This window comes from Vanacampus margaritifer, chromosome 10 (assembly GCF_051991255.1).
Source record: "Vanacampus margaritifer isolate UIUO_Vmar chromosome 10, RoL_Vmar_1.0, whole genome shotgun sequence".
In the NCBI taxonomy this organism is placed as follows: domain Eukaryota; kingdom Metazoa; phylum Chordata; class Actinopteri; order Syngnathiformes; family Syngnathidae; genus Vanacampus; species Vanacampus margaritifer.
This window is the reverse complement of record NC_135441.1, coordinates 6,039,928-6,059,596: the sequence shown is the minus strand read 5'-3', so window position 1 is coordinate 6,059,596 and position 19,669 is coordinate 6,039,928. Positions and strand designations below refer to the sequence as shown.

General features: G+C 40.1%; 1 protein-coding gene across 1 annotated transcript; it reads left to right on the top strand.

Moving 5' to 3' along the window:
- The first annotated feature begins 10,911 nt into the window (after positions 1 to 10,911).
- On the top strand, positions 10,912 to 15,186 carry slitrk2 (SLIT and NTRK-like family, member 2). Its single transcript, XM_077578869.1, has 2 exons — positions 10,912 to 11,458; positions 11,595 to 15,186. The coding sequence occupies exon 2, from the start codon at positions 11,655 to 11,657 to the stop codon at positions 14,301 to 14,303; it is 2,649 nt and encodes an 882-aa protein (XP_077434995.1). The 5' UTR covers positions 10,912 to 11,458; positions 11,595 to 11,654; the 3' UTR covers positions 14,304 to 15,186.
- The last annotated feature ends 4,483 nt before the right edge of the window (positions 15,187 to 19,669 follow it).

The window sequence follows — 19,669 nt, the reverse complement described above, 5'->3', positions numbered from 1 at the left end:
CACAAAACTCACCATTTTCTCCTTCGGCCAGGATAAAACATATAAATCTACTGAGGCTCCGTATTAAACCCTTTGTCGTACTGACTCTACCAAGCTACATTATGTGAAAACTGCCATAAACAGGAAGTCACCCTAAAAACAAAAGTGTATTGCTTAAAACCGGACATCACAATTTTCCATAAAAATTTCATTATGAAATAAAATCAATTCTGGTTATTTACACATACCATGCGAGTGACTTGCTGTGACAAAAAATAGTTGTTTCTTCTGCATTTTCTTCTTAGAAATTATGCTGATAGAATCAGTACCCAGGCATTCTGATAACCTGCTATTCTTGGCAGTTTTTCATCAGTATGACTAGTTTTGACCCATTATTGGATCAAAATGTTGACCCAACTTGCTGGATCGAATACTCAACCCATTCTTCTGGATATTAATAACCCAGCATTAGCTCAGTCCCTTTTTGACCCAGTGCTGGGTTACCTATTTCACCCTGTTTGAGTTGCTTTTGACCCAGCAGGATGTATACAGTGTATTGTAATCTATAAGTCAGATGGTATTTATGGATTTTATTGCAACATCTGTGCCCACCATTAAAGCAGATCAGTGTCAGTTTGCGGATACATAATTCTCTCAAAAAACATTTGGATAAAAAAATAACCCAATCTGGGTATAAAAACAATCGACTGTCTTCAAAGTTGAGTCTGATTTCATCTGTTGATGTCATGTCTGGGGAGATCTGGCTTTGGTTGAGGGCCCTGAGTGGGTTCCCGCCCTTCCGCGGGTTGACCAATCCGGGCCCTCAGCCACTTGTGCCTGGCCCCAGGTGTGTCTAGTTACCCAATTAGTGTGGGTGCATTTAGTTCCCGGATGGTGATCAGTCCGTGTGGGATCGTTGCCACTTGTCACGGTCACCCCTGGAGTTCTGTCTGTCACTTTGATTTGGTATATTTTCTAGAGATGGGACAATGAAGCCTTGTGAAGCTTTTGAGGCTTTCGGCTGATTGATTTGGAAAAAGAGTCGAAGTTTCAAAGCCCCATAAGATAGATCGTACCGGGGACATCTGGTGGTCAGCTGGAGTCATAGCAGCTATAATCTTCAAAGTGATTCGCCTGATTGATTTACTGTATATTCCAACATAACACCAGTACATTCAGTCTTACATTTGTGTCTGTCTAATGATCATCAGGTACACATGGAAGTGTTGCAATATTTTGACACTGTACCATTACTATGGTTCAATGTGATGTCCTGTTACTCATTCGATTTTTATAAACATAATTTGGATATGACACAAGTGCGCTGTGAAGCCAGATGACAAGTATTTCAACATCAGTCTTTGGGAGATGTGACTGAGGGTCTTGGAGAAGCGCTTATAGCAACTCGGTGGAAAATACTTGGGTCAAGCCTGTATCTTCTACACACGATTTAAAAATAATGCATAATTGGAAACTTTAAATGCATCATTGTGGGAGTACTTTAGTTGGAAACATACCGAATAACTAACTTTTCCAGGTGAACATAAAGTGAAGCAAATGTCTACATGAGGGAATTGTGCTTGTGCTACAGAGAAAATAAAGCAAATACCAGTATGTACATGAGGGAATTGTGCTTGTGTTTGTTTGGTGTCTCCTTTTGACAGCTGACACCGCGCCAAAAGGTTTGAATCAGTTACGTAATTTCCGGTATCTCATAAAGCCGCATACGTCATCAGCACGTGATCACGGAGGTTTGATCGGGGCTTTTGATACATTGTTTCGAGCAGTCTGTCTCACTCGGCTGACACATGCTCCGGAGTCTCAGTGTCAAACGTCCCATCTCTAATATTTTCAGTTCCTTGTTTATTTAATACTAACCAGTACCCTGGTTTGTGTTTGTTGTACAATAAAGTACGTCAGTCTAACCCGCACTCCTGCCGTGGTTCTCCTGCCTCCCTGCATTTTGGGTCCTCCACCTCACACGACGACAGACACCACGCCGCTCCGTGACCACACCGTGACCACACCGTTACAGTTGAGAGGTCAAACTTCCTAATTTTTTAAAGGGTTCAAATCTCGGATGATGGCCTTATTTATCTGTTATTGGAATTTACTTTACAATTATATTTTAACAGTTCCTGAAAATTTTAAGACAATATTTTTTCCCTAAGGTACTGGTACCCGGACTGGGCCATCTGGCAGGTCGAGACAATTCCTGGTGGGCCGCCATTTATTTTGGGCCGTGGGTTCATTTCAAAATCATACAGTGCTTTTGGTAGACTTAGCCAAGTCACAAACCTGTAAGACCTGAATTTTCTGCGGTAAATAACCATTATATCAAGAGCAATTGCATCATCATGACTTTCTCATCATCATACAACTGCTCTATCAAGGTTCCACAGGAGGCCGGCACATTGTATTATAGAATACATATATATATATATATATATATATATATATATATATATATATACATATATAGAATATATAGTAACTATACTAAATCTTGTCTGTACAAAAATACTTTGAAGAGGGGTAACACAGTGACAAGTGCTACTAATGAGGGCAGCAAAGCTGCTGATGGGAACGTCTCCTACAATGACTGTTGCTGTCTTCAAGTTAGTGTCAGTCAGCTCAGTAGTGCACCAGAAGTGACTGTGGTGAGAATAGGTTTCAAAAAATAAGAGCACTAACAGGAAGTATGGTGTTAGCTGCTTTAATCTTGCTGGTTTAACTGCATTGGGTAAATGTGCTTTGTTAGTGGAAAATGTCTTTTCCCAGTTAATGTACATCTATTGGTTCTTTTTTGTCATTTTGTCCACTTTATGTTCACATGCTTGTTCAGATGAACACCCATTGTGATCTTGTCAGCGTATTCAATTGTAAATTAGATTTTTGATCAAATACAATATGAATATTGTTGGAGGGAATACTAATTTATTTTACATTGATACACTAAGAATTGTAAAATTGTGTATGTTCATGAAACAAACTAAAGAGAGCTGGTCTGAGCCCTGAAACTCCAGGGCTGAAAATGAGTCCCAGTCTTGCCCTGCTGGCTGCTACGGACATTTGAAAGATGCAAGGACCAAAACTTTAAACCCGGGAAACAAACAAACAAGGGATTTCAACCTGCCAACATTAAACTAACATTTTGAGTTATACCCATGTATTATATATCATTTTAAATGGAATTAAGTGTACAATTCAAATATATATATTTTAAAATATCCCAATTTCGATTTTTTTGACACGAGGACCCTTGTGCTAGAGCCGGTCACAAATTATCAATATTGCTCTCCTGCTTACTGCTTGAAGTCCATGAGTTACAGTACCTATGACATGCAGTAAGTAAGAGATGTCAGAATGAGGCAGCTGCTCCTAATCAAGCGCCTCAAAGCTCTTGTGGTATACTGCAAACAAAACGCTGATTGTACTTTTAGATGACGAGTCACATCTAGTATTTTTGCTGGTTGTGACACATTATATGGACTGAGCAGTTTAAGCCATAACAGCATTCAATCGCAATATGCAGGATGGGACATATAAGTTTATGAAGTGGCTCTACAGACACACCTGTCAGGAGGAAGTGAAGGATTTGTGCTGTGCCGCAAAGGGTGATAAATGCTCTATCCTTGTTACTCCCTAAAACTGTGCTGTTGTCTTCTGCTTGAAGCAATTTCTCATTTCTCATCAGGTAAAAACATATTTGGCAAAGGGAGGAAATAACTCAAACAGCTCTTTAGAATTCTGTAGCGAAATGCTTATACAGACTTCCAGTCTCACAATATTTTAATGAAATCAAATGTTTGAAAAATAACTGAAAATAAGCAGTTAATTCTGCATGAGATTATTTTACTATCTTAAGAATTGTCCGGTTCGCGAGCTCATTCATTTTTTATGGTTGCCTTAGAGATGGGGTGAGAAGCTCGGTCATCCAGAAGGGGCTCAGAGTAGAGCCGCTTCTCCCCAGATCAGGTGGCTCAGGGACCTAATTAGTTGGTAGGGCTGGGTATTGATTCTAATTTCCTCAATCAATTTGATTTTGATTCATAAGAGTTCAGTTCAATTCTATTTACATTTTTTTTTCCTGATTCTATTCGGTTCACTTAAATTCAAACCGATATTGATTAATTATGGAACGTCAATTCTTCCTAAATATCAAGGACATGATAAAAACTCCACAAACATTAAATTCCCAATTAAATTCTGCGGACGCAGTAACTCGTTAAATAATTTAGTTTATCAATGAAAGTAACACATGTTATGATCACTTCAGTGTTGCACAAACATTGACATCAGCAAGAATGAGATGAAAATATTTTCAAATTTTTCATAATTCTAATTCAATCATTATAAATTACAAATATTCTGAATTATCTTAAAGTGTAAATCAGGTCTTTAATAATTTTAAGAAAATACTTATAAATTCATATAAACAGTAAATTTCAAGAAAAACAGTAAAATACACACACCCAAAAAATCGGCCTTTAAACTTCTATTTTCTTATGAATTTATGGGGAATAGAGATATTAATAATCATTTCATGGTTTTATTAATCAATATCGGGCTTGAAAAGGAAAATTTGTTCGATATAGATTTTTCGATTTAAATTATTATTATTTTTTTTAAACCCATCCATACTAATTTGGATCCTGTGAGGAGGCCCTGGGGACAACCTGGTACAGGCTGGATATACTATGTCTTCCGGCTGGCCTGGGAATGTCTTGGTATTGGGAAGAGCTTGATGAAGTGAATGTGGGGTGGGAAATCTGGGTTGGCCTGCTGAAGTAATAATAATTGCTATTTGGAGAGGTGTAGGCTGACGTTTGCGAGAAAGCCAACTGGTTGAATGTTTTGGTAAAGTTACGGCCGATAGTAATGATTTGTTTTGAAATACAATGTTCGCTGGCTACTTTGTGGTACAGTTATTGTGGATTCTAATTTGTGACATTTGTAACTTCTGGTTAAAATAGTTCATTTTAACATTAAAAAACTTCATCAGCAGCTCAGTATTCTACAGTTGCATGCAAAAAGTTAATTTTGTTGAAGGTGCATTATGGAGTTCAAAATGTTAATGTTAAAGCTTTTTCTACATTATGCATGCTCCACCAATACTCAGATGAGTACAGAGAGCCCTGATTTTTTAACTGCGACTGCCAATATCATCTTGTATTTTTCCTTGGTGCGAAGTGTTCGAGGCGAACATGCGAAAAGTGAGTTAACACTGTAAAGATTTTGTTGATAGCTCACTGCTCATCCTGGTCATCTGTTCATCCAAGCTAAGGCAGTAATAAGCAAATTGCAGATCTCGGGCCACACGGTGCATTATGTTTAAGGTCAATTTTGTGGATAACCGACAACATTCAAAAATGGTAAAAAGCAATGGAGAAAACTGTGAGTTGGACCACTGCAACTGCTGGAAAGTTGGTGCGTTAAAGCGCTGTTGTTGCTTTTTCGTACTGCGCATCTTCAAGAGGCTGATGTCCTCCTGGTTTGGCCGTTATTGTCACTGCCATGTGGATGGACACCTAGCGCATTAGGGTGACATTCACAAAGTCACTGATGTCAAGTGGTTCGGTGTCACGCTGGCCTAACTTGGCAACGAAGGGGACCATCTTTAGGAAAGGACATGAGTCGTTTGACTGCTTGACAGCCAGTAAGAGAACAAACATGACATCATTTCTCAATACCGCAAATGAGGTGGGGTCATATGACCTCAGCTTCTGGATGGTCGGACGACTCATGTCCTTGGTCTAAAGGCATCACTGAGCAGCTCAGCTGCCAAGGGGCTATACGTGGAGACACTCAGGAGTCGGGAGTCAGGATGGACAACATGCGCTAGCAGAACGATCAGACTGGGAATGTATCCATCTTATATATAGGCCAAGTTATGGCCCACTGCATTCTGCAGTGAGGCCATTTTGGGAGTACAGATGCTGAGGGATGTGGCTTTTAAAGGAGACCTGAAATGAAAATTGCAATGTTTTGGCTTGTGAAAGCCACTCTGCAGCGAGGCAGGTCCAGCGCCGCCGGCTCGTAAAAGCCGTTCGGCATCAAGGCAGTCCCGCTTCCCCAGCTTGCGAATGCAGCCCTCGCACCGCCACTTCCACCTTGCCCTCCAACTAACTCAATTTCTTGTAGCTTGCGGCGCTAAGGGGTTGGTTTCAATGAATGGCAGTAATGTAGTTTCCTACTCGGGACGTTTTTTGAGACACTTGACATATTTTTCAGCTTTTAACGAAAACGCTCGATGAAAATCAAGCTCTCTCCATTTATTTCTGTTGGGGTTTGTCCTCCTCCAGGAGGTGGCGCGGTCGCTAAGCAGTGACGTCAGCTAGAATGGTCGATTGAAACCGAAGAGCAAAAAAGCATGTAGCCTATCAATGCTTATTCAGGTGCAGACATGAAACACAGTGTGTAGATCGAAACAGGTGGCGCAGGAGAGCTACTAGCCACTAATGGAGAAAAAAAAATTATTTTAGCTACATACAATTTGGTTATCTTTGGAACGGGACAAACGAAGAGCTCAATCTGCACTTTGTGGTTTGTGAGCAAGTGCCGGGCAATGTATTGTGTGTGTGTGTATATATATATATATATATATATATATATATATATATATATATATATATATATATATATATATATAAATTTTTCTCAAATGCCATTTCGTAACAAAACACATGACCGGCAAACCCCCACAGTCTGGTAATGACTGTGTTTACCTTTGCCGCCAAAGCTTTTTTTCTTTCCTTTCTATGTTACAAAGGATATAATCGGCTGATTTAATGGAAAGGCTGATAATTGGTCTGGTGCATGTGCTTTCTCCAGACGGCATGTTTCTGTTCCTTCCATAGATGTTCAACAGGATTTAGTTCAGGGCTCATAGAAGGCCAATTCAGAATAGTACAATTTTTTGCTCTTAGCCATTCTTGTTTTTTTTTTTTTTTAAATTATATGTGTTTTTATCGTGGTGTAAGACCCAGGACCTGCGACTGAGACAAAGTTTTCTGACACTGGGCACTTGGCACCACATTCCTCTGTAGAAATGCCTTGATAGTCTTGCGATTTCATTGTACCCTGCACAGATTCAAGACACCCTGTGCCATATGGAGCGAAGCAGCCCCAGAACATAACCGAGCCTCCGGCATGTTTCACAGTAGGAATAGTGTTCTTTGTCTGGTGGGTGCTGGATTTCACTTTCCTTTCTTTTCTTTGGTCCTTCCTCAGGTCTCCTGACGGCCTCACGACTCTGGCTGGAAGTGTTCGGTTTAGGTGAACGGTATGGGATTTTTTAATAGGTTTTAGGTGAACTAATGAATACACACACACACTCACATGCACGCACGTACATACACATACTCACCCACATACAAAATAAATAAAAAAAATAAAATAAAATTATTTAAAAAATAAAATAAAAAAAGAGAGAGTAATGATTACAGAATGAACAATACTGAGTTCTCCAGGGAGAAAGAAAAAGAAAAAGGAATAGTGTTCTTTTCTTGGTATGCTTCATTTTTTGTGTCTGTGAACATTGATGTGCCTTGATAAGAAGTTCCAGTTTTGTCTCATCTGTCCATAGGGTATTCTCTAAAAAGGTTTTTGGCTTGTCAATTTGGCATTTGGCCAGTTTTGAAATTTTTCTTAATGATTTTATTTTCAAAGTTGTGTCCTCATTGGTCGTCTCGCATTAAGTCCACTTTGGCTCAAACAATGACGGACAGTGCAATCTGGCACTGATGTACCTTGACTTTAGAGTTCATCTTTAGATTATTTGAAGGTTGTTCTGGGCTCTTTTGTTACTATTCATATTAGCCACCTCTTCAGTTAGTTATCACTCCTCCTCCTGGTTACAGTCCTGAGTAACTTACATTTCTGCTTGGAGATGGCTTTTTAACCTTTACCTTTAACAGGCTTGTCTATATTTTTATTTTTAATCTCCTAAGGCAACTTTTTCCTTTGCTTCATCTGGTCCATGTATAGTGTGTTTATACACAATGTCACCAAACAGCAAAGTGACTACTTCTTAAATAGGCCGACTGAAAATTTTTGAAAACAGCTGTGATGCTTAGAGAACATGCCTTGGTGAGCATGTCTCTATGGTCAAATTAATAGTCTATTCTAGGGGTAGCATTATATAAATATCAATAATAAACATATCAAATAATTCTGTTGAACCACAATTCAAAAGCGGCTGATTTTTTTGGGAGGGGGGTTAACTTTCATTACATTATTTTTTGTATTTTTTATTTGATAAATTATTACTATGTATTTTTACAATTTATTATTATTAGTAGTAGTAGTATTGATTTCCTTTCATTAACAGAAGGGTAGCAACAATTGTGTCCATGTGTGTATGTGATTGTAATTTCTGATCACAAATGGTGACAGTGAATAAGATTGAACAGGAAAGTGAACATGACAAAACCAAATTGGGTAAATTACAACCACACTATGGGTAGGAAAAGCAGCCTTTCCTGCCTCCTGGTGGCTTGAAAGACAAAGGATTGGATGGGGTGAAAAATTAAAAAGTAATGTAAAAGCAAGATGATGATTTAGACAATGCAGAGTTTGACTCATGGAATACCTTGAATGTTAAAATATTGCATTTACAATATAACAATCACATGAGTGGTAATAGTGCAGATAAAGTCACATGAATACATGCTATCACACCAAAATGTATGTAAGCTCCAACGTCTGATAACTTAATTGTTTAAATAATTGTCTCTTCTTAACCTATTTAACCCATTAAAATTAATAGGCCAGACAAAGCTGAAATGAAAGGAACAATTGAATGAGAATGTACTCAATTACGAAATGAAATCTTTCTTGATGTTTGCCATACAGATGTTTTGTGTTATTTGCTTATCACTTTAATAACAGGCAATGGATACAATAGCATTTGGAATTGTGTTTCATTTTGAAAATATTTTTTTAGGTGTACAATTTGCCCAATATTTTGTTTTCTATGGATAGTATTCATTGATGTCACTGGATCGCGAGCCCCATGGTGGATCAACTTTCCAGCAGACACAGCCGTGTTTCTATTGTGTTTACACCAAATGTTCTTTTGTTATTGATTAATGTCACCCCGAGCTTCCTCTAACGTTACTTGTGTGAGCAAGACGTATGCGTAAGGTTTAGCTCAACACTCCTTGCAGCAGTACACATTGAAACGTTTGATTAGTGGAATTGATTGGATTAACAAACATTTGCCAATGTTACTGCCTAGACCGGACTACATGGCAACGTATGCTCTGAGGTAGGATGGCTCCCAAAACATGGACATTCTAATCTTGCGTCTTCTGTACTTCCGGCTTTTACTGGTTGCTAATTGCACTAGCGCTAGCATGTTACAACAACAACATTGTTGAGTCATCACTTATTTTCATACATTTTAACAATAAATTCAACTTTTGGGCTGCTGGGAAAGGAAAATATGAGACCTTAAGGAGAGTATTTGGAGAGATCTCAAAATGGAACATCTTGACCACCTAGATTTATTTTTTGCCAAAACTAGTGACTCACATATATCATATATCAAGCTTTTACTAGAGCTGTCAAACGATAATTTTTTAAAAATCTGATTAATCACATCTTAGAATTGTTATTAATCGCGATTAATTGCTTAATTAATAAGGCTTTTTATCAAAAAAATGTGCCCGCCAAATTTGAATAGCTCCTCTTATGTAAATATTTTCGTCATTTAATGTTATGAGGGCGTCTTCAACATTTTTTGATCCACTGAACAATCTCATCCTCCTCTTTTTCTGCTCAGTTAATTACTTGCATAATTTAAAATGGAAACAAATGACCCCCAATAGTAGGAAGTGTTTGGGAGTAGTTCTATCTGTCGGAAAAGACAATCGTGTGCCACAGGGGATATAAAAGTGTGTCAAAATAATAATAAACCAATACTGCAGTGCGACCCTCCGTCTCCCTGTGGCTCCTTTTGTTCGACCATCAGGCCGAAAGTTTGGCGACATGCAACGGGAGTTGTCCACGGAGGTGACTCTGACCGAGGGAAAAATCTATCCTGCGAACCCCGACCACGGTCAGAATACCAAGCAGGAAAGGATAACACTGTCTAGTGTGACAAAAAGGGCAAAACTGAAGTTGCACAAGCGTCGCAGGAAGACGTGGATCAATATTGGAGCAGCGTTAATATTGGCGTAGGTCAAAAAACCTAACAGGATGAAACGGGACCCAAAGTTTGCTCTCTTCCTGCTAAAAAGGTAAGAACTCGTCACGAAAATGTGATAGGGTCTATTCATAAGGAAAGGCACAATAAAACTACCACTAACTAACGTCACTCTGGGCGCATGCACATCACTGGCTTCCATTTCGCTTTTCGCCAGAGGGGTCGCTAATCTGCAAAAAAACTCGGCAACTTGCGTTAGGCACCTTAGTTATGTTTATTGCTCAAACACAACCTGTGCTACCGTTAACATAACCATCCACTCTCAGCTATATGCTCATCTGTGGTCAAAATTAGAAGTGTGATTAATCTGCGTTAGTAGATGATTAATGCAATATTTTTTGTGATTATTCAACGAGCAAACGCTACTAATTTCAATGCAAGATGTACCATGAGAGAACCCACGCAAGTACAACTAGGGAGAACACACGTGAAGTGCTTTGTAACAATAACATTTTTAACACTTGCATGCCAACTCGTACTGTCTGCAGGGAGTCTCAAACATAGTCGTCAAGGATTAGCGGCGTGTGTGTGTGTGTGTGTGTGTGTGTCAGAAAGACTGCGAAAGCTAGAGAGACGGTGGATGAGAGAATCTATAGAACGTGTCAGACTCACTGACGTGCTGACCCATGGGTTTGCCTCATTCAGTCTCTTTGTCGCTCTCTGCTCTCTCTCCCTCACACACGTACGCGAGTGCGAACACACGCACACACACACACGCACACACAGTCAGCAGCAGCAGACCCTCAGTATTGCTCTCATTGTGTGGAACGCAGCAGGAGGACCGAGCATAGGCTCCGGTTAAGCTTCAGCTCGGGTAAGATAGATCTCCCTTGACTCTCTCTCTTACACTCTCTCCTGTGCTGCTTCTGTCTGATACCCTCCCCAAGAGTTCATTTTCATTCCCCTTTTGTTTTTCAAGACCTAAAGGACATCCAGTCGTGCGTCACTGTGCAATAACTGCACATTTTTTTTCCACAGAACTTGTGAAAATGGCTTTTATAGACTACAATGACATGCTTTTTTGGCTTTGATATGAGGAGAGAGAGGGAGCGTATGGCCATCCGTGTCAACCTCTGAATATTTGCTGCAGCTGCTGGTGAGCTGCTCGCCAAGAAGCCACTGAATATGTGGTCACCCTGAGCAAAAAGGAGAGGCAGTGAATGGATTTTCTTGCGATGATTCTGACAATGTTCCAAATCCATCTTCCGCACAGGATTGTCCTTTTTTTGTGCTGAGGAATTTTGGAATTTTTTCGCTTCCAAAGTGGAGGTCAGTCGACATCTTTTGTGCCAAGATCTTATCTTAATACAAAATTGCTTGTTTGTACGTATGTGCATGACATCTTATGTGTGAGTCATTTTTCTAATACGTCAACTCTCTCCTCGACTTTTTTATTCCACCAAAGGCTCACAATGCATACGTGAAAGCCGGATCCATGAATTAACAACCACTTTTGGCTGTAAAAATGCTGAGCGGCGTCCTCTTTTTGAGCGTTCTCACGGTCACCAGCCTGTCGCCATCAGAGACGGAGAGCCGCAAAACTTCAGCCTCCAAAGATATCTGCAAGATCCGCTGCGCCTGCGAGGAGAGAGAGAACGTTTTGAATATTAACTGCGAGAATAAAGGATTTACCACTGTCAGCCAGTTCCAGGCGCCCCCAAATAAGATCTCCCAGCTTTTTCTAAATGGCAACTTCCTGTCTCGCATTAGTGCAAACGAGTTTGTCAATTATGGCAATGTCACCTCACTGCATCTGGGGAATAATGGATTACAGGAGATCGGAAACAACGCTTTTCAGGGGCTGCGCTTCTTGAAGCGGCTGCACTTGAACAACAACAACCTGGAGGGGATAAAGGAGGACACGTTTGCGGGACTTGAGAGTATGGAGTATTTACAGGCAGATTATAATTATATCAGCACCATTGAACCCGGCGCTTTCAGTAAGCTGAACAAGCTTAAAGTGTTGATCCTCAATGACAACCTCCTGTTGTCTTTGCCTCCAAACATTTTCCGCTTCGTGCTCCTTACCCATTTGGATTTACGTGGTAACAGGCTCAAGACGTTGCCCTTTGCAGGCGTATTGGAGCACATTGGTGGAATCATGGAGATCCAGCTGGAAGAAAACCCATGGAATTGTACTTGTGATCTGATTCCTCTAAAATCATGGTTGGACACCATTTCCGTCTTTGTGGGGGACATTGTATGCGAGACGCCATTCAGGCTGCACGGTAAAGACATCACCCAGCTCATCAAGCAGGATCTGTGCCCGCGCAGGAATGCTGGCGAGCGTGCCCACCCTGCCTCTGACTCTCACTTCCAAGGGGCGCTGCCTGCAACCTACCTCCCTGGCATGATCTCCCCCACCCGTTTGCCTAAAGCTTCACGGCCCCCTAAAATGCGCTACAGGCCCACTCCTCGCATCACAAAGGACAAACACGTCTTCGGGCCTATAATGGTTTACCAGACGCGCTCTCCTGTGCCTATTTTGTGCCCTAGTGTGTGTGTGTGCACATCACAAAACCCAGACAGTGGACTTAACATCAACTGTCAAGAGCGGAAGTTGCATAACATAAGCGAGTTGAACCCTAAGCCCTCCTACCCAAAGAAACTGCACCTGACCGGTAACTACCTTCAAGTGATCTACAAGACTGATCTAACGGAGTACAGTCTTCTGGAGCTACTTCATTTAGGAAATAACAGGATCGCAGTGATTCAGGAAGCTGCATTTGAGAATCTGACTAATCTGAGGCGGCTTTACCTGAATGGGAATTACATCGAGTCACTTTCACAGTCGCTTTTTGCTGGCCTGCAATCACTCCAGTATCTCTATTTGGAATACAATGTCATTAAAGACATTTTACCACAGACGTTCAACGCTTTACATAACCTTCAGCTGCTTTTCCTCAACAACAACTTGCTGAGGTCACTGCCTGATAACGTTTTCGGGGGCACCATGCTAACAAGGCTCAATTTACGGAATAATCATTTCTCATATCTCCCCGTGAATGGTGTGCTTGACCAGTTATCTGCATTTATCCAGATAGACCTACAGGAAAACCCCTGGGACTGCACCTGTCATATTGTGGCACTCAAAAACTGGATGGAGCTGTCCAGTACCAGTGTAGTGGTTAATGAAATCACTTGTGACTCACCCTCTAAGCACGCCGGTCGACTGCTGCGCTCACTGCGCAATGAGGCCATCTGTCCTGAGCCAAGCGAGGAGCCCCCCCCTCGATATGCCCCCCCTACCAAAGCCCCTACATTAGTGAGTCCTAGCACTGAGTCACCAACACTCTCTTCCTCCTCTTCATTCAGCTCAGCCAGCCCCACTGACTCCCGAATCCAAACCCCAGAGTTACATCCAGAAGTCCCACTTTCAGTTTTAATTCTAGGGCTCCTTATTGTTTTCATTCTGTCTGTCTGTTTTGGAGCAGGGCTCTTTGTTTTTGTTCTAAAACGACGCAAAGGGGTGGAACATGTCCCAACAGGCTCTAACAACATAGATCTGAACTCGTTCCAAGTGCAGTATGGCTCCTACAATCCAGAACCAACCCAAGATAAAAATTCTGAAAGTCATGTATATAATTACATCCCGCCATCAGTGGGTTCCATGTGCCAAAACCCAATTTACATACAGAAAGATGGCGAGCAGGTGGCATATTACAGAAACCTCAAGGAGCTAAGCTTTGGGCCACTGAATGCCAAGAAAGATGATATCCTCATGCGTAGCCCAGCAGCTTATACCATCAGCGCAGTGGATTTTAAGGATAAATCGCCAACGTCGCCTTCGGAGATGTTGTATCAAAATGTTGGAGAGAGGCCCAACAAGGAGCTTCCGACAGCTACCGGCACCTCTCCTTTCAGTTACAATTTCTGCACTTTACCCAAGAGACCTTGCATCGTGCCCCCCTACGAGGCTGCCACAGCTCCGCGACATGTCACCAACCAAGACAGGTTGAACAAAACTGTAGTGTATGGAACCCCCAGGAAATGCTTTGGGGTGGAGCTCCCTTCCAAAAACAGTGAGCACCAATTTCTTCTCCATGGGAAGCTAAAAACAGAACCCGACTATCTGGAAGTTCTGGAGAAACAGACTGCTATGAGCCAGCTGTAAGATAATGATAATCTAATATCCTCACAACCTGCTCCCAAGGTTCTTTGCAGCAATCATAATGATTCTAACTTGTCAATCAGTAACTGTTATAATAGCCCACTATATTGCTATCTTATCTCTGTGTTGATGCTCAGATGATTGACAGATTTTTTTTCTTGTATTACATTTCTTCTTTTTTTCTTTCCAATATGTATAAAAGGATTATAAGAAGTATATTATAAAGCTGTTCTATTTTTTTCCTTCCTAGAAAGTATAAATTATTCCATCTGTTTCCTTAAAGAAACCCATAAAGACCTGGATGACGGCAAGACTGTGTTAAAAAAAAATTATATATATATATATATATATATATATATATATATATGGCCTTGTGCATTTTTTTAATAAGACTGAATTGTATTTTTCCTGAGACAAAGAAAATATGAGTTGACGGGTCTTTGTAGATGGAGGAAAAGCTACAGAATGACATTCCTGTATATACATAGACTGCACATATAAACAGTGAGCGTTAAACCATCAAAAATAACCTCTTGAAATGTATTGAGCAAACTCACTACATTGACTCCATGAAGTGCCTTTGCACTCAGTTTTTTCTCATTATTGCTCTCTGCAGATTGATTTTAATGGGAAAGTGTATTTTAAGGAATCAAATCTTTATGTACATTTTAAAAGATATATTTGTCAGTTGGGAAAAAAAGAGCAAAGTAAATGTACTTGAAAATAGATGTGACATTCTCTATAACTTTTGACGGGGATATGTATTTTGATCCAGTATTGTCTTTGACAATGTACAACTTTTGAACAAACATTGTATGCTATAAGAGAGCAATATGGAGTGGTACAGTTGCGCCATTAAATTTTCACTGAGGCACTTTGTCAAGATCCTGAGCTTGAGGTGCATTTTGTTTAGACTGCATGATTATTTTTGGATGCGGCACGCGCTGTAAGTTGCTCTAATGAGGGTATGTAAGTGTGTGTGTGCGCGCGCATGTGTGTGGTGGGAGGCAGAGAAATAGAAAATAGAGCTTGCCTGCAGCTCATGCTTCTCGCTCTCTCCAGTGAAATGAAATGACACTTTCTTCTTAGTTCAATGAAATCGATGATTTTCCTTCTTTTTATATGGGGAGTGATTTGTTTAAAAAATATTCACACAAATACATTTGCGATTTTCATGTGTATTTACGATCCACAAATACATTTGTGATTTTCACGTGTTTTTCAGATCCGCGAACATTTTCGTAATTTTCAAGTGTTTTTCAGATCCACAAATATTTTCTTGATTTTCACGTATTTTTCAGATCCACAAATATCCACAATTTTCACGTCTTTTTTATTTATTTATTTTGTGTGTGCATTTTTCAGGACTTTTGCTTGCGAGTTGTCGAAAGTGTCTTTGTGGATTGTCGCGCACGCGACTTTATTTATGAGACAAACATCACGCTGTTTCGAGATATTCTCACACACAAGTCCTCAGATAGTCACGTGTCTAAGGCCCGTTCCTCCGCCGTCCATGGGGAGGCAGTGTTGCTGTCTTCATTGAACGTGAACAAGCTGTTTTTCATTTAAAATTGGATATTGAAAAACAAAAACTAAGTCTTTAACTCACTTTCCGTTACGTGTTTATTTTGCACAAGTTTGGGAAACAAAATGCAACTTTAGATTGTTTCCCTTGAGCCTGTTTTGCCTTCACTCGAAAGACACCTTTCTTCTACTGTTAAATATTCTTTTTCTACGCCACTAAAGCAGCACCCTACTGATTTGTATGTCCAAAAAAAGAAAGAAAATGTATGTGGATCTGAAAAACACATGTAAAAAGCATTAATTTATTTGTGTGAATATTTTTTGATAATCTCGCCCCATATTTGTAAGCCTGATTCAATGTTTCCGAGAACTAAGTGTATCATACATCAAAGAGAGAATAATATAGTGCAGATTAATATTAATAAGAGTAGGTACCAGTATCAAGATTTGTAGATGTGTTTTTTTGAAGTGCTGACACACACAAAAACTTTATGAGCAAAATAATTCCCTGCGGCTGAGGAGTAAAATAATGTTTGCACTTTAAATTAAGCATTGGAATGCGGCACAAAGTGGTCTCAGTCTGGAATCTGTCATAAAATATAGTCTCCACATGAGGGTGTTAAAATATTACTTTGTGCAAGTGAGAAAACCAACCCAGTGTGATAGATTTTAAGGCTGCTGTCGTCCAATGTGACACGGATGAACTGTTTTCCTGCATGCGGTCTTTCTACTCCGTCAATGGCCTTCAAATCTAATCCCACCCTTCGTCTTCTCTGCCACAAACTCACCCCCACCGTCTGCTGTGTGTTTTGTTCTGGTCTTTTTATCCTCCCTGCTGGATCTGTGCTGTCCATTGTGTATCTGTCCGAGGTGCTGAAATGTTGTGCAACAGGGCCACGCAGCAATCTGACGGCCGAGCCAAATTTGAACCCAGTGAGTGGGAGGCAAGTGAGGGTTCATGTCTTTGAGAGTCAGGTAGCAAAAAAAATTCATTCTTTGGGTCTTAAGGTGTCCTGAGAAGTGTGACAATCTGTGAAAGAATTATTCCCCCGAAATAGCTCTTGCTAACCTTGCGGCCATTGTGAGAGTGAGAGAGGATGCATGCATGTGAGCTGGTTGTTTTTGTGAGCTTTTTTGGTTGTTGTTACATGCTGAAGTAATATTGCACGCAAAGCAATCTGTGCTGTGCCTTGGCTTACTTCCAGCGGCCCAATATGAGTCTGCGCTTACTTGCTGTAATTTCAGTTGGGATGGGCGAGTGTTGATACCAGGTATTGGTATGGGGCCGGTACCAGTACTCAGTAAATTCTGTAGAGTAAATTAGATTTTATTTAGAGTGGGACCATATAGACTAATTTTTAGAGTAATATTTACACTGGGAAAATAGTAAAATAAAGAAGTGGGGGGAAAAGTCTCTCAGGGTTTGAGGAACAAACTCATGACCTTCAGTTTGAGAGACAGCTGATCTACTCCCTGAGCCACGCAGCTCCTGCTTTGTGTTAGTATATCGCTTCAGCTGGAATCTTACCAACTCCAAGAACCCCAAAACATTGTTTTTGGTCTCCTCTTGTAGTTAAGCAATCACTAGGAGGGGCATAGGTGGTAGTGTAGAAGTCTCCCAAGTTGAAGGTCGTGAGTTCGTTCCTCAACCCTTGAGTAGTTTTTATTTTTAAAAAAAATCTCAATTCTTTATTTTACTCCCTTGCAAGTATAAATATTAGCCTACTCTAAAACTGAGTCTATTTGGTCCCACTCTAAATACAGTCAAATTTACACTTGAAAGAGTAAAATAGAGTACAATTTTCTCAAAATAGTTTTGCTGTTTACTAATCAAAAACTTGAATAAAAAATTTAAATCATTGAAATTGAAGACCAAAAACATTGAGGATTCAATATACTAACACACAGTAGGAATGGCATGGCTCAGGAAGCAGATTAGCTATCTCCCAACCTGAATGTTGGGGGTTCGTTCCTCAACTGGTGAGTGGCCTTTTTTCTTTTTAAATAATAATAATAAACAAATTTGTAAAATTTACTCAAAAACTCTCCTTGCAGAATTTACTTTGAATTTCCGAGTGAAAAAAAAAATCATATTTATTTTATTGGGAAAGGCAAATACTCTCGTACACAGTAAAAATGCTGAGTAAAATGTATTCTTACTAGTTTACTCTCTTCCAAGTGGACCAAATATATATATATTTTTTTTTTGGTGTAAAATATACTTTTAAATGTAATTTTATATATATATATATATATATATATATATATATATATATATATATATATATATATAGTGCTATAGCATCTATATGCCTAGTGTCGCCATTTTACGTTCAGAAACTAGAAATTGGAAGAATTGAAAATTGCTGTTTCATGCAATTTTAAGAAACAAGTAGAAATTTGGAAATATATATCTTTCTTGACAATTATCTCGTCAATGTTGATGGGGTGTTTTTTTTTTGTTATACACTAGTGGTATCTGTGTTTGGTATTACAGATAAAAATATTTTAAAAAATGGCATCAAATATTCCTAAATTCCAGCATATAAAAACAGATTTGATTTTTTGGAACACATGTTAGTACATTTTAAGGGACTGTCGTGAACTCACATTCCTATTTTTAGACTCCACCTAACTCTTAGTTTTCTGCTTTTGGCCACTTGATTAGTTTTGACAGCATTAAAGGCTGAATGAAATCGCAGCAGTCCTTAGTAACCTACTGATTAGCATGGAAACAGTCCACTAATTAATAATTATATGGCTGTAGTGGCTGTACTATTTCATGGTATGTGTGTGTGTGAAAGATGCAGCTCAGGCAGCCGTGGGGTGGGGAATTGGACCGTAATCATGCCATGCTTGTTTTAATTTGATGCAGATCTAAGGCCAAAAGTACCATTAAGACCAAAAATCCATTTTTTAAATGTTACAAATGTCAAGCAATCTCGGGCTTCAATAAGGCTGAAACCAGATAAGCAGTGATTAATAGCTTGTTTCAATAAACCAGCAAAACATCAGTTTCTTTTCGTAAGCAGAGTTTTGCACAACGTTGTTGAGCTGAAAACGCAATCGCCGCTAATGCTGTGATTAATCTTGCTGCTGCATCTTATTTTCTCTAAACCTTTTCTACCTACGCTCTGTATTCTTTTCAACGTTTCTGCTCTCACTTGCGGCCCCTGAGTGTTTAACTTTTTATGCAGAATTGCTTTCATTTGTGGTTTCTGGTGCAGCAGAGTAGATGCTGCGGCAGGCAAAGCTGTGAACGCTGTCATGTGGGCTTCTCCCCCTCTTTTTTTTTTTAACAAGCATTGCCATTTCAGCTGCTTGCTGAATGGGACGGAAAAGAAAGAGAGCGGGGGGGGGGGGGGTGCTGCTGAAGGAGAGAGGTTAGGGGAAATGAACAGAAAGAGAGAGAGGGCGAGAAAGTGTGCCGTTCACTCCTCTCTGAAAATGGAGTGATTTTCCTTCCTTGGGCACAATTGCTCCTCTGTGTCTTTTTAGTGGCATTGAAGGAAGGGGAGAGAAAATGCGCTCTCTCTGTGAGACACGCACGCACGCACACACACACGGGATATATGGGAGGTTTAGATTGTGCCGCCTTGCACACCAATGAGGAGGCTTTCTCCACCAGAACACTCCCTTCTCTTATCTTGAAGCCATGGGACTCCGGTGTATGAGTGTGAGAGTGAATGAATGAGTGACTGAGCAGGTGAGGATGCGTTCATATATTCAACGTGAGTCTGACGCTATCGTCCTCACCGCTGCTCTCAGATAACATTCAAAATGGATAAAGAGAAATGTTGTGTCTAATATGCTGTCTCCCGCCATCTCTCTCTACCTCCCTCTCG